This window comes from Poecilia mexicana, unplaced genomic scaffold (genome assembly GCF_051168715.1).
Source record: "Poecilia mexicana isolate PSO_F unplaced genomic scaffold, ASM5116871v1 scaffold_14, whole genome shotgun sequence".
Classification (NCBI taxonomy): domain Eukaryota; kingdom Metazoa; phylum Chordata; class Actinopteri; order Cyprinodontiformes; family Poeciliidae; genus Poecilia; species Poecilia mexicana.
In genome coordinates, this window is record NW_028263383.1 from 23,484,535 (window position 1) to 23,500,434 (window position 15,900).

Here is a 15,900-nt window from a genome sequence, read left to right on the forward strand (position 1 = left end):
TTGGGGGGCAAAATGAATCGTAGCTGAACATAGACAACAACATCAGTAGCCTACAGGCTACTTGTTAACAAGCTTAAGGTGCTGTATTGATATTAGCTAGTCATCTTTTAGCTAACTTTACCTGCATCCAACAGCATGACTCAACAGTCTGTTAGTTTGGGGGAAAAACTGTGAAAAGTTCTTTGCGTTTTGCTGGTTTGCTGCCGTGATTCTAACACACCTGCGTAGTTCTGTACAGCAGCAGCAGGTCTCCTTCACTGCCGCACAGGTCTAAACCCAGCGCGAGCGTCATAGCGCTCATGTTGTGCTATGACATTGCTGTGATGTTTAAAGGCGGCTCGGAAAAACAGGTTACAACATGTTAACAACGGATTAAACAGTTTTAACTGCTGATAAAAGTGACAGAGGACACAAATATGGGAAGTGTGGAAGCCTCTATTGTATCAAATTGACATAGGAATAACAGAGAGTTGGCCATTTTAAGGTAAAAACCCAGCGCATACAGCGTTTATGTTTTGTTTTGTTTTGTTCATCCAGACGGCTTCCCGACCCCCCCTGCAATGGCACAGCACCCCCTCTAGGGGGCGCGCCCCATAGTTTGGGAACCTCTGCTGTAGACAATGGCTGAGTAACTTCAAGGTAATGTTAGACCATTTCCTAGTTATTTAACAAGAGACATGATTGCTGTGATGTTGAAAAATTAGTTACTGATGTTAAGAGCAGCCACCCAGATTTTAGAGATTTTAGAGCTCATGGATGATGAATGAAAAAAAAGGGGGGAAGAATAGATTATTAGAAAACTTCAGTTAACTCAGTGTTTCTCAATTCCGGTCCTCACGCCCCCCTGATCTGCATGTTTTAGGTGTTTCCCTTCTGCGACACACCTGGATTGAATCTGTGGGTGATTAACAGGCTTCTGCAGTACCTGATAGTCATGCAATCAGTTGAATCAGCTGTTCTAGAACAGAGGCACATCTAAAACATGCAGAGCAATTCCAGCCTGAGGACTGGAATTGAGAAGCACTAGTTAACTCAAGAAATTCCAAAGCTAACAAATGAACAATAAGCTCACGTATAACATATCCATGTTTTGTTCAATAAATGTTCTTTATGTGAATATTTACCTGTCTCCAGTTATGCTTCATATTGTCTGATAATTAGATCTACATTATTTTTGACAGAATTATCATATCATTTAAAATTCACATTGAACTACTGTCTAGCTTGCAAAAGCATCTTTACAAAATAGTAAATAATTAATCCTTTTCTTAGTTCTCACCTCGCAGGTCTCTGTTGAAGTCATGCAGTCGGTGCACTTGTAGCTCCAACTTGCTCCTCATAGTTTTCTCCAATGCTTCTCTCTTAGAGGAAGACTTGGCAAGGTTTTCATAGGCCTCTGACACTAGCTGTATCTCTGTTTCCAACTACCCAAAAACAAAGCATACATTAAGCGACTGATTCATTGATGTATACCCACTTAGTATCAATTATTAGAGCTGGTCATGGCCAGACACAAGTTATTTTTTAACATAGTCCCCTTACCACCTCTAAGCTACTTTTGCAACTCAATAGTATGATGTAGTGATAAAAGATAGGTTGCACTAGAGGTGTCCAAGTCCAGTCCTCAAGAGCTACCATCCTGCAACTTTTAGATCTCTGCTCCAACATACGCTCACCAGCAGTCATTAAGCTCTGCAGAGGCCTGGTAACAAGCGCTTCATTTAATTCAAGTGTGTTGGAGAAGGGGTATACATAACTTGCCTTCAATACATTGGAGAAACTCCAATGACTACATTTCTACACTTAAACATTTTTCTAAAGTGGATTTTCAATCAAAGCAGGAAATGATGCTAAAGGATAACCAACACCGGAGCTGAAAGGTTTGCTTCGAGAAAGAAGGGTACCGCTCTTCTCAAATGGAGTGGTATACAAGAAAAGACAGATTTTGTGGATGTCCTGCTAGAAACAGCCATTACTGCTTTCCTTGCCATCTTTTCTCAATTTGTGTCAAGGATAGACTTGGCTTTGGATGAACTGATAGTTTTGTGCAGAATGACTGGCGCACAGACTTCATTTATAAGTAAGACGGCAATAACATTTTTTGTTTAGTTTATTAATGAAATGTTCATTTTGTGAGGTACAGTTTGTATGTGTAAAGAATACAGAGAAGAAACATAACCCACAAACTGCTGTGTTAGATTAACTAATATCAGCAGTAGTTATAATCACCACAGCAATCACTTATTAATAATCGCAAAATAAACATTAAAACTATACCACTGCAACAGACTGAATGTATTGTTCCTTGTGTGGGAAACATTTGAGTGTTTTTTGGTGTTGAATCCTGAAACATAAAGGATGGCAACAAGTCTGTGTGCTTGGGAGATACAGAGAGCGAGAAAGAAGTGGTTTTGAGTTGTACTTTGGTTTTTCCCTTTGCTGTGCAGCATAGCACTAAATTAATAATACCTAAATTTCCAAGTTTCGTTGAGTTAAGGGAATTATTCTACTGCAGCAGCGCGGCTATGGATGGCATGTAAAGGAACTGTGTTTTTGCTGAAATTTCCATGTGTAAACAATAACATACCGGGGGCTATATTTGTAAATCTGATTATGATTAAGTCATTGCCTCACCAGCTATGAACCTCACCGCATGTCACTGCTACATATATATTTAAAAAAATTCCCTTCTCACCCTCCGCGGGTGGTCTCTTTCATCCTCTGAGCTCGGGTCCTCTACCAGAGGCCTGGTAGCTTCAGGTTCTCCTCCAGTATCTTGGCTGTGCCTAGAACTGCACATTTCTGGACTGAAATGTCTGATGTTGTTCCTGGGATCTGTTTGAGCCACTGCTCCAGTTTGGGGGTGACTGCCCCGAGGGCCCCGATGACCACAGGCACCACTGTGGTCTTCACCTTCCAGGCCTTTTCCAGTTCCTCTCTGAGGCCCTGGTATTTCTCCAGTTTCTCCTGCTCCTTTTTCGTGATGTTGTGGTCACTTGGTATTGCTACATCCACCACAACGGCTTTCCTCTGTTCTTTATCCACCACCACAATGTCCGGTTGGTTCTCCATTACCATCTTGTCTGTCTGGATCTGGAAGTCCCACAGGATCTTAGCTCGGTCATTCTCCACCACCTTTGGGGGTGTTCCCCACTTTGATCTTGGGGCTTCCAGTCATATTCTGCACAGATGTTCCTGTACACTATGCCCACCACTTGGTTATGTCGTTCCATGTACGCTTTCCCTGCCAGCATCTTGCACCCTGCTGTTATGTGCTGGACTGTCTCAGGGGCCTCCTTGCACAACCTACACTTTGGGTCTTGTCTGGTGTGGTAGATCTGAGCCTCTATTGCTCTGGTGTTTAGGGCCTGTTCTTGGTCGGCCAGGATGAGGGCCTCTGTGCTGTCCTTGAATCCAGCTTTTTCCAGCCATTGGTAGGATTTCCTGATATCAGCCACTTCAGTTATTTGTCGGTGGTACATCCCATGTAGGGGCTGATGGTGCCTCCAGCACCTCGTCCTCTGTTCCCCATTGTCTGAGACATTCGCTGAGCACATTGTCTGTTGAGGCTTTGTCCTTGATGTATTTATGGATCTTGGATGTTTCATCCTGGACAGTTGCTCTCACACTCACTAGTCCTCTGCCTCCTTCCTTACGGCTCGTGTACAGTCTCAGGGTGCTGGATTTGGGGTGGAACCCTCCATGCATGGTTGGTAGCTTCCGAGTCTTAACATCCGTGGCCTTCATCTCTTCCATTGGCCAGCTAATTATTCCGGCAGGGTATCTGATTACTGGTAAGGCATAGCTGTTTATTGCACGGATCTTGTTCTTGTCATTGAGCTGGCTTCTCAGGACTTGCCTTATTCGTTGGAGGTATTTGGCTGTGGCTCCTTTCCTTGTGACCTCATCGAGGTTGCCATTTGCTTCTGTTATTCCCAGGTACTTGTAACTGTGCTCTATGTCTGCTATTGTTCCTTCTGGGAGTGAGACCCCTTCTGTGTGGAAGACCTTCCCTCTTTATGTAACCGTCCGACCACACTTCTCTAGTCCGAATGACATCCCAATGTCAGTGCTGTAGATCCTGGTGGTGTGGATCAGTGAGTCGATGTCTCGCTCGCTCTTGGCGTACAGCTTGATGTCATCCATGTAGAGGAGGTGACTGATTGTGGCCCCATTCTTGAGTAGGTATCCGTAGCCAGTCTTGTTGATGATTTGGCTGAGGGGGTTCAGGCCTATGCAGAACAGCAGTGGGGACAGAGCATCTCCTTGGTATATACCACATTTGATGGACACTTGTGCAAGTGGTTTGCAGTTGGCTTCAAGGGTGGTTTTCCACAGCCCCATCGAGTTTGCAATGAAGGCTCTTAGAGTCCTATTGATGTTGTACATCTCTAAGCATTCAATGATCCAAGTATGTGGCATTGAGTCATAGGCTTTCTTGTAATCAATCCAAGAGGTGCACAGGTTGGTGTGTCGGATTTTGCAGTCTCAGGCGACTGTGTGGTCTACAAGGAGTTGGTGTTTGGCTCCTCTGCTATTTATGCCTATGCCCTTCTGTGCTGTGCTCATGTATTTATCCATGTGCCCGCTTATCTTAGCTGCTATGGTGCCTGACATGAGCTTCCATGTTGTAGAGAGACAGGTTATTGGCCGATAGTTGGATGGGATTGAACCCTTTGAGGGATCCTTCTGGATCAGGATTGTGTGCCCTTCAGTTAACCATTCAGGGTGAGTCCCATTTTGTAGCAGTTGGTTCAGTTGAGCTGCCAGTCTCTCATGGAGGGCAGTGAGTTTCTTCAGCCAATAGGCATGGATCATGTCAGGTCCTGATGCTGTCCAGTTTTCCATACCCAAGACTCTTTCTTGGACATCTGCCACAGTGATGGTTACCGGGGCTTGTTCAGGGAGGTTGCTGTAGTCCTCTCGTAGAGAGGTTAGCCACTGTGCATTGCTGTTGTGGGATGCCTCCCTTTCCCATATGCCTTTCCAGAGCCACGATTCTACACACACACACACATAAAAAAAAAAAATAAAAATTCCCCTCTCACCCTCCGTGGGTGGTCTCTTTCATCCTCTGAGCTCGGGTCCTCTACCAGAGGCCTGGGAGCTTGAGGGTTCTGCGCAGTATCTTGGCTGTGCCTAGAACTGCACATTTCTGGACTGAGATGTCTGATGTTGTTCCTGGGATCTGTTTGAGCCACTGCTCCAGTTTGGGGGTGACTGCCCCGAGGGCCCCGATGACCACAGGCACCACTGTGGTCTTCACCTTCCAGGCCTTCTCCAGTTCCTCTCTGAGGCCCTGGTATTTCTCCAGTTTCTCATGCTCCTTTTTCCTGATGTTGTGGTCACTTGGTATTGCTACATCCACCACAACGGCTTTCCTCTGTTCTTTATCCACCACCACAATGTCCGGTTGGTTCGACATTACCATCTTGTCTGTCTGGATCTGGAAGTCCCACAGGATCTTAGCTCGGTCATTCTCCACCACCTTTGGGGGTGTTCCCCATTTTGACCTCGGGGCTTCCAGTCCATATTCTGCACAGATGTTCCTGTACACTATGCCCGCCACTTGGTTATGTCGTTCCATGTACGCTTTCCCTGCCAGCATCTTGCACCCTGCTGTTATGTGCTGGACTGTCTCAGAGGCCTCCTTGCACAACCTACACCTTGGGTCTTGTCTGGTGTGGTAGATCTGAGCTTCTATTGCTCTGGTGTTTAGGGCCTGTTCCTGGGCGGCCAGGATGAGGGCCTCCGTGCTGTCCTTGAGTCCAGCTTTCTCCAGCCATTGGTAGGATTTCCTGATATCAGCCACTTCAGTTATTTGTCGGTGGTACATCCCATGTAGGGGCTTGTCTTCCCATGATGGTTCCTCCAGCACCTCGTCCTCTGTTCCCCATTGCCTGAGACATTCGCTGAGCACATCGTCCGTTGAGGCTTTGTCCTTGATGTATTTATGGATCTTAGATGTTTCATCCTGGACAGTGGCTCTCACACTCACTAGTCCTCTGCCTCCTTCCTTACGGCTCGTGTACAGTCTCAGGGTGCTGGATTTGGGGTGGAACCCTCCATGCATGGTTAGTAGCTTCCGAGTCTTAACATCCGTGGCCTTCATCTCTTCCATTGGCCAGCTAATTATTCCGGCAGGGTATCTGATTACTGGTAAGGCATAGCTGTTTATTGCACGGATCTTGTTCTTGCCATTGAGCTGGCTTCTCAGGACTTGCCTTATTCGTTGGAGGTATTTGGCTGTGGCTCCTTTCCTTGTGACCTCATCGAGGTTGCCATTTGCTTGTGGTATTCCCAGGTACTTGTAGCTGTGCTCTATGTCTGCTATCGTTCCCTCTGGGAGTGAGACCCCTTCTGTGCGGACGACCTTCCCTCTCTTTGTAACCATCCGGCCACACTTCTCTAGTCCGAATGACATCCCAATGTCAGTGCTGTAGATCCTGGTGGTGTGGATCAGTGAGTCGATGTCTCGCTCGCTCTTGGCGTACAGCTTGATGTCATCCATGTAGAGGAGGTGACTGATTGTGGCCCCATTCTTAAGTCGGTATCCGTAGCCAGTCTTGTTGATGATTTGGCTGAGGGGGTTCAGGCCTATGCAGAACAGCAGTGGGGACAGAGCATCTCCTTGGTATATGCCACATTTGATGGACACTTGTGCAAGCGGTTTGCAGTTGGCTTCAAGGGTGGTTTTCCACAGCCCCATCGAGTTTGCAATGAAGGCTCTTAGAGTCCTATTGATGTTGTACATCTCTAAGCATTCAATGATCCAGGTGTGTGGCATTGAGTCATAGGCTTTCTTGTAATCAATCCAAGCGGTGCACAGGTTGGTGTGTCGGGTTTTGCAGTCTCGCAAAATGCCGATGCTCATTGATGCTCATGTATTTATCCATGTGTCCGCTTATCTTAGCCGCTATGATGCCTGACATGAGCTTCCATGTTGTAGAGAGACAGGTTATTGGCCGATAGTTGGATGGGACTGAACCCTTTGAGGGATCCTTCTGGATCAGGATTGTGCGCCCTTCAGTTAACCATTCAGGGTGAGTCCCATTCTGTAGCAGCTGGTTCAGTTGAGCTGCCAGTCGCTCATGGAGGGCAGTGAGTTTCTTTAGCCAGTAGGCATGGATCATGTCAGGCCCTGGTGCTGTCCAGTTTTTCATACCCGAGACTCTTTCTTGGACATCTGCCACAGTGATGGTTACCGGGGCTTGTTCAGGGAGGTTGCTGTGGTCCTCTCGTAGAGAGGTTAGCCACTGTGCCTTGCTGTTGTGGGACGCCTCCCTTTCCCATATGCCTTTCCAGTATCTGGCTGTACTTCTTGGGTACTGATGATGGATATTGGGTCTTATGGTTGCTCTTATAGCCGAGCATTTCAAGGATCACTGATGCTGAGTTGTATATCAGCTCATTGGTTTCTGTTATGGTGTTGGTAGGGATTGTTCTCAATGCTGCATTCACTCAGCCGTTGTAATTGGCGTCAGGGTTGCCTGGTGTTCATTCGGGTCTCAGGTCAGTTGCTGTCTCGTTCAGCTTTGATAGTTCGTTCATTACTGGGGCTGCATACCCAGTCTCGGGGTGGGGAGTAGTTAACTCCCCCCTGACCTTACCTTTGGGCTCCTCCCTTATGCCGTAGCATTTGTGTTGTACCTCGTCAATCTCAAGTTGTGATAGCAGTTGCCGTTTGCGGATGTTGGAGCACTGAGCTACTAGTTGTTTGGCAGTCATTGTAGACTGTGGGTGTCGAAGTAACCATTCCACCCTCAGTCTTTGCATGTAACCCCTCTGACTAGGGTTACTTGAGTAGTAGCATTCCAACAGATCCATGTTTTCGTCTCTCGCCCATTTCCGTCTTGTTCCAGTAGCCCATTTTTCATCAAGGTGCTCTGGTTCCCCAGCACCTGACGCAGACCTTGTTTGGCCGGGCGACGTCTGAGCCGGCATGTCATGCTTATCAGTGTCTCTCATTGTATGAGGTAGGCTATATAGCTCCAAGGGTCTTGCCTAGGGACCCACACTGCATAGCTCAATTGCACTGTTGTAACTTGCCCCAACCTGGATTCGAACCCCGGTCTCCCAGGTGGTAGACTGGTGTCTTACCCACTGAGCTATACAGTCAGCTACATATATATATATATATATATATATATATATATATATATATATATATATATATATATATATATATATATATATATATATATATATATATATATATATATATATATATATATATATATATATATATATATATAGTGCCATGCAAAAGCATTTATTCGGCCCCCTTGAACTTTTCAACCTTTAACTGCTTTTCAGGCTTCAAACATAAAGATCTAAACAACTTAGCAAATAAAAAAACTGCACAGTGAGGCGTGCAATGTTATTCAGCCCCTTTACTTTCAGTGCAGCACTCCAGAAGTTCAGTGAGGATTTCTGAATGATCCAATGTTGTCCTAAATGACTGATGATGATAAATAGAATCCACCTGTGTGTAATCAAGTCCCTGTATAAATGCACCTGTTCTGTGATCATCTCAGGGTTGTGTTTAAAGCCCAGAGAGAATCATGAAGACCAAGGAACACACCAGGCAGGTCCAAGATGCTGTTGTGGAGAAGTTTAAAGCCGGATTTTGCTAAATCTGCGTTAGCACTAGAATAACATACCAGTCTTGTCGTACTTTCATACTATTACTGTATGTTGGTCAGTGCAACAGAGGGAGCTACATTACGCCTCTTTCAATTGAAACTGCCTGCAGATAAATTCAGAAATACTGCAGTTCATTTTGATATTACTAACTGTTCCAATAGGTTCTTCTGAAAGCAATGTGTCTGCAGCAGCCATTGTGTCTGCAGCAGCCATTTGTTATTCTGAACAAATGGTTTCATTCAGAATAAGTGAAGCCATTTGGTTTGTGATGTCCACACTTCCAGCACTGTTATAGTTTATCTAAACTATAAATATAGTTTAGAGGGGAAAAAACATTATTTAAAATAGCATTTATAAATCATCTATAGACTCTTGCCTGGTAGTGATATCCTACAAAAAATTCAAAAACATGGTGAAGCAGAGGGAGTAAAAACCAATGACTAAATGTGTTAGACCTTCTGATGAAAATCTTACCTTGTGTAACCTGGTGACCTTCTCACGACAAGCCTCCATCTCCTGTCTTAGAATTCTGTTCTCCTCAGTCATCACATCCACCATCTGCTGGGCATGGGCCATCACTGCAAAAGGCTCTCCCTGTAGCTGTATGAAGGACTGCTGCTGGGGAACATGTCCTGCCTGCATAGACAACTGGGTATGGGAAGGACCCTGGAGTTGCTGCTGTTGTTGACATTGATTGTGTTGCTGATGATGATGCAACCTTGGAGTGGAGCCATAAGAGTCAGAAAGAAAGGCATGACCCCTCTGCGTTGTCTGATGAACAGGTCCTGGGGGGAAAGGCTCTGCCACTTGATGGGAGCCTGAACCATGTGGAACACGGGGTCCCATAATTGGGTATGGCTCTCCTTGGCTTGGAGGTGACTGGTGAGGAATTGATGGATGAGAGGAGTGAGAGGCAGCAGAGAGCATGCTGCTCAGAGTAGAGGATTGTGCACGAGACAAGGATCCAACAGAGGTCACAGAGGAGCTGGGACTGTGCTGGTTGAGGGGCCTCTGGTAGTGAACTGAGACCTCCTTAGTGGATCTGAGGAGAGATCAGTTGTGAGGTTATAATGCTGCCTGCCTTCAGTTTTGCACAGAATACAAAAAATATTTGTATGTGGACAAAAAGACCATTTCAAGTTTACAAATACACAGTCATGACAAAAAAGTTAACTTAAAGGTCAGAAACAACCAGTCAGAGCTAGGAGGGTGCTTGCACTATCAATCACTCTTGTGTACAGTCTGCTCACATACTTCCCTTGCTCTCTGCTATGCTAAAGCTTCTTCCTGGCAGTAGAGCCTGTTGTGAATGCTCAGACTACTTAGCCTGGCCACTAACGAGGGCAGATAAAAGGTTTTCCTGTAACAGTAAATGGTTTCTCTGCTATTAGTACATTGAGCAGCACATACAGGAGGTTGATTGATGACGCTTGACTGAAGATCTTCCTGCATTTCTGTAGATTGCAATAGTAGCTCAGGGAGGAGGTAGAGGAGCTTGATTTTTTTTCCACAGATTATCTGTCTCATACCATATGACACAATGACATTTCATATATAAAAAACATTTTTTTTTACATAAAAAAAAAAAATGAATTGATCGTTGAAGAAGAGCTCTTCAACGATCGAGGGCGCTGTAACTGGAGTTTTCTCTTCCAATACAACCCCAGGAACAGAACGTTTGTTAACGAAGTGAGGGATGCCAGCTGAGGAAACCGGAGCTCAGCTGATCCAAAAGAGAAAGATCACCATGCAAAACGGGGAGGAAGTTCCGAAGGACATCCTCACGCAGATCATCAAGACTGCAGCCACAGGTGGGAATGAAAAGATGGATGATAACCTTAAAAAGTGCACTAATTAAGGGCCCGCTTACAACAGTCTCTTACACTTACAGTCTCTTGAAACCAGGTCTCTTGAGTGTAATTTTTTGGGAGGTGTGAAGTTCTCTGCAGTTGCGAAAATACACATTTGCAGAATGTAGGGATGCAGGATTTGTTCTGTGCAAGCAGAAAACAGTCTACACAGGAAGGAAACAGTAAAAAAAAAAAAGAAAAAGGAAAAAAAATGGGGATAGCTTTGCACAGTGTGTGCTACATGAGTTCAGAGAGCAGAGAACTTATGTAGCCTACAAGAGAGAAATATGTGTTATGGAGACGCATTTTGCATTAGATGCAAATATTGAACAGATCTATGAAGCATGACAACTACAGTGAATTCAAGGTGTCATGGTGGCCTTATCTAGGCTGGCCATTGCCTTCCTACACAATTCTGTTCGATTCTAAATTCCCTTCAGTGCTCTGTCTGGCCTTTCTCCCATTGAAGTGAATAGCTCAGGCAGAATTTCAACCAGGTCAATTAGCAATGAACAAAAGGAGAAGTTGTGAATGATGCAGTTGATTTTCTGTACTGTTTTAGAATTGTAGTCTGCCTATGGTTTTAGCAATAGCAACAGAAGAAGTGAACGAAGCCATTTGGTGATGTCCACACTTCCAAAAATTGAATTAATATTAACAGTCGCCTTGTTCAGTTTGGCACTTCTCTCTTCACAGTGGGCGCGGGATTATTGTTTACAGAACAGATCATTTTTGGTGAGCTTCATATCGTCAAACAGACACATTACATACATCACGAGTAAAGGTTAAAGATTGAGTAGCATTTAGAACTTCAATAGAGTCCGTGCCTCCAGCGAGCAATTATTTCTCTTTAGCCAAGGGTCCAGATCCTCTGTACGATTTGTGTACAAAAAAGCAAAGCAGAAGAAATCTCTAAAAGGAAGTGAAGATGCATTTCACAACATTGTTTGCAAATAATGGTATGAGAAATTTGGTTTATTTTATATATGAAACATGATACTCCATTTGCCATGGCTACTCTTGCATCATAATTGCCTAAAAAAAAGGAACGTCAGAGCAGTTTCTGAGAAGCAGGTTCTTGACACACTAAAAATAAAATTCACTCGCAGAGAGGTTTCTGGTATCAAAAAAGGGTGTAACTTTGCTTATAGAAATATTCTCTGGGTTTACTTCATTTGAATTCAAAATATAAATATTATTTTGCAGTAGAAATACTGTTTCACTCCTTCAATTCAAACAATCAAACTTACAACTCAGTTGTTTTTTCTCCTTAATCACAGCAGGAGGATGACCTGACAACAATATAACTAAACAATAGCTCTTCTACATCTGTAACCATTAGCATAATTTTGGATCATTAATAACATTTATCATTTAGCAAATATTTAATTTGTCAAATGCTTAGACTCCAAAACCAACAACAAAAATGTATATAAAAAAACAAGGGACTTTGTGCATTGCAACCATACCTGCCCTTACTGTCACAACACAGATACATTTCATGTCTCAACTTGTCCTGCCAAATGAATAAAATAGTTTGGAATTCATTACTGTTAGACTCTGCTTCAAGGTAGATGGCGATGACTACTGTGAAACCAGCCCAACAGGATCTGTCCTCGTCATTTCTGAGACACTATTGAGAAACCATGTTTAACTGACTTATCTCAGATCAAATCCTATTGGAATCAAGCTATGGCTTTCACTGGAACCACATTTTATTCTCTATTGTCAACTGTATAGCAATAATTTGTTAACTGGGCGTATGCACACAGTGGCAGTTAAATGAGACTGTAAACTTAAAATCAGTAAATGGCCCTGAAAATTGTGATAACTTTAACCTGTATAAATACAAAAACAAGTTCTAACTGATCAGAGCATTATTCTTTGTGAAGCTTGAGTTTTCTGTAATTCAAAATTTTCAGCAGGGTTGTCAGATTTTGTCAATGTAAAAATATGCTATACACACTGTAATAAAATGTTGGGGATTTTCAACTAGCGAAAAATGCTTTGCACGCTTTCACTATAAAGCTCCCCTTTTATTTCAGTGTTCACCCAAAATGTCCTGCCTCCCTACCAGGATTGTTTTCTAGATTTTAATGTGTTTTTTGACTGATATGGCTCTGATTTCTTCAGCGGAAAGGCATTTTTTTATGTGCCATGTATATGTGTGTGTGTTCACTATTCATTACCTGAAAGATCCATATTCAGGAGGGGGCTGATATCGAACAGTTGGAACCTCTCTGGAGTGATTCCTTACTCTTGGCTCCTGATAAAAGTGGCCTCCAGATTCTGGATGACTGCCAGGAGAACATATTCCTTTAAAAGGATAGTCTGGTGGTGGGCCTCGATGCTGTGGCTTGTAGTAGTCTCCGGGCTGGCATGATGGGGGTAGCTGTGGGGAAAGTGGGGTGCTGCTTATAGGAGCATGGGCTTTCACACCACTGGTGGCTAAAGAAAGTTGCATAAGTCGTTCACTGAGAGACCGGACGTGTCCTTGCTTTAAATCTTTTAGTCCATCATCTTGGTGCACCTTCCCAGTACCACTGACACGCTGTAGTGTTGGGCGACCCTCAGTGCGAACTTTGGTGCTGGTCAGGCCAGTAACGTAGAAAGCAGCACCTAATGAGGCAGGCAGTGAAGGCTGCTGGGCCTGGCCATTCTGCTGCTGCTGCTGCTGCTGCTGCTGCTGCTGAGCCTGAGGAGGAGAACCATGGCCGCGGAAGTACTGTGACTGTACTTTGGCTTCCTCGTATGTAGGGAGATCTTCTAGGTTAGGGCATTGTCCTTGGGTGATGCCACCAACTCCACTGCCCCCGCCACTGGATGCTTCTCCACAAGAGCCCACACATCCCCCACCCCCACTGCCCCCACCATGCCCACCAACTCTGATGACACCAACCTTCTCCAGGCCACTGTCCGTCTGAAGCTCCTGTCCCTGGGGCTCTTGTCTTGCAATGTGAGCGCTTACAGAATGATCATCAGAGGGGCTTACCTGTCCATGTACTGAATAGCCACCTCCACCTCCACCTCCTGTTGCTACTCCAACCCCCCCTCCTCCAGACTGTTGCTGTTGTTGCAGCACATAGTTTCGATTCATCTGCTCCTGAAGGAGACGCTGAAGGACTGTACTGCCACCACCTGATACATTGCTATTTGATGGCTCTTCAGTTCCGGCCCTCATCTCCATCTCACGTTGGCAACGAACCTCATGGAAGGACAAACTACGCCCCCTGTCTGTATTCCAAGAGAAAAGTACAAAGGGGAAAATGTGTAAAAGAAAGGTAACTGGAGAAGAGATATGAGGGGCTATCACAAAAACTATTGAAAAATACTGGTGTTTTTAACATTCAAAAACTATCAAAAGTGTGATTTACTCAATAAAATATCAGTAAATTCATTAAAAAAATGTAAAACACCTACAGAAAACAGAGGGATACATTTACATCACAAAAAATCAATTTGAACATTTTTATGTGATTTTTGTCTTGCTTAACCTGGTCATTGAACTAGCTCTTCATACCTTTGACTGTGTGAGTAGGTACCAAGTTCTGCTAGAAAATGAAATCACCATCTTCATAAAGCTTGTCAGCAGAATCAAGTGTCTTAAAACTTCCTGTTAGATGGCTACGGAAGCGCATTGCTATCATGCAGTAAAAAAAAATTTTCGATCGCTATCTCGTTATAACGAGTTACGTATCTCGTTTTAACGACTTACGTATCTCGTTATAACGAGTTACGTATCTCGTTTTAACGACTTACGTATCTCGTTTTAACGAGTTACGTATCTCGTTATAACGAGTTACGTATCTCGTTTTAACGACTTACGTATCTCGTTTTAACGAGTTATGTATCTCGTTATAACGAGTTACGTATCTCGTTTTAACGACTTACGTATCTCGTTATAACGACTTACGTAACTCGTTAAAACGAGATAATTTTAGGTCCAGGAAGTGGCGGTATTATGCTAGGCTAGTACAGTGACTAACATGAATTGGTCAGGTTTCCCTTCATGTTTGGTCTACAACATGTAGAGATACGGATGCTGCTTTGCACTGTGGTTAAAACCATTAACAGCATGCCTACTCTGACAAGATCCTAAACAGAACGGGACTGCACAGAAGGAGACGTCAGTCCGGTCCTTTAGCTGTAGCGGCGTTCCTGACTGGATCGAAGCTGAAGTTGGCTTTCGATTGTAGCTTCTGATTCGGGAAATGGCTAAAGGGAGATTATAACGGAGGCTCAGACGTATTTGATGAACATTTTCTGGTCAGATTTTTTATTAGAACAGTACACTTGCTGAACAACGGCAACGGCTGTTCGTAACCAAGCAACCGAAATCAACAGAAGGCTAGGTAGTGGCAAAAGACAAAACTAGATCCTGTTAAGCATTCTTCAAAATAAAAGACTTCCTCTCTCCAAAATAAATCATACACAAAGCTTTGAATTTAATTATTTTTCACGTCACCTTTTGGAATTGTGTACAATCAAGTTAAATTCGGTGAATAATAATTATCATGTAAATTATACTTAACATATGACTTGACATATGACTGTAAATAAGTAACTGGAAATTATATTTAACATATAAATGTTAAGAAATCATTTGTTATGCTTTAAAAATGAACATACATCGACACTTCAAATCTGGAGTAGATTATTCTAATCTACGCTAATGGCAGAATATTTCAAACCTAGTTTGTGATTTGTGAAATCTTTATCTGAATTGAAACCTCAGTAATGAGAGATTTAAAAATATTTTTGCATCTGGAGTGCATTAGAAATAAACTCCTATCACATTTACAATATTTGTTATTATTTTAACCTTCTGTTTTCTTTCACTTTTTTGTCCTAGAGCACCTGCCTTTTTGTGTGGCTTACAAGGATCCATCAGCTGGGATAATAATGCCAACAACTTTTCAGATTCCGATTTATAGTGATGCAACGTAGCATCAGAGATGAATAATCTATTCCAGGTCGGAAGTGTCTAAGTATGTTAGCTTTAAAAGTTTAATAGTTAAAGATGCTACCCATCTCCTTAATTGGTCACATCAATATTATAAAAATTACAATATTGCCAAAATTCTTATATGTTTTCCAATCAGTTTCAATTTCCTCACTCCCCTTCTTTTTAAGGAGCTAAATATAACTTTTTCCAACTTCACTTAAATGGTAAACGCCCGAGAATGAAACTGTCTGTCTTATATCAGCCATATGACAGAGGGTGTTAACAATTATCAAACCTATTATGTTATTTCAACCCAGATCAGGGCAGCAATGTTTTACTTTACTGCCAGACAGCCCCCAGCATGGGTTACTATTGTGTCCCACTTGATCTCTATTGCTATAGACTTGTACATGTACTCATCAGGCAGGAAAAGGTTAATTAAGCAAACAAAATACCCAT

General features: G+C 43.4%; 1 protein-coding gene across 4 annotated transcripts in view; it reads right to left on the reverse strand.

Moving 5' to 3' along the window:
* amot (angiomotin) overlaps positions 1 to 15,900 on the reverse strand; it is a 93,622-nt gene that overhangs the window by 59,558 nt on the left and 18,164 nt on the right. For all 4 annotated transcript variants that reach the window (XM_088012374.1, XM_088012372.1, XM_088012371.1 and 1 more), the window contains 3 exons: positions 12,686 to 13,730; positions 9,121 to 9,688; positions 1,280 to 1,424 (listed from right to left, as the gene is read on the reverse strand). In XM_088012374.1, the coding sequence (XP_087868500.1) occupies positions 1,280 to 1,424; positions 9,121 to 9,688; positions 12,686 to 13,730 (1,758 nt within the window). The remainder of the gene's footprint in view (positions 1 to 1,279; positions 1,425 to 9,120; positions 9,689 to 12,685; positions 13,731 to 15,900) is intronic.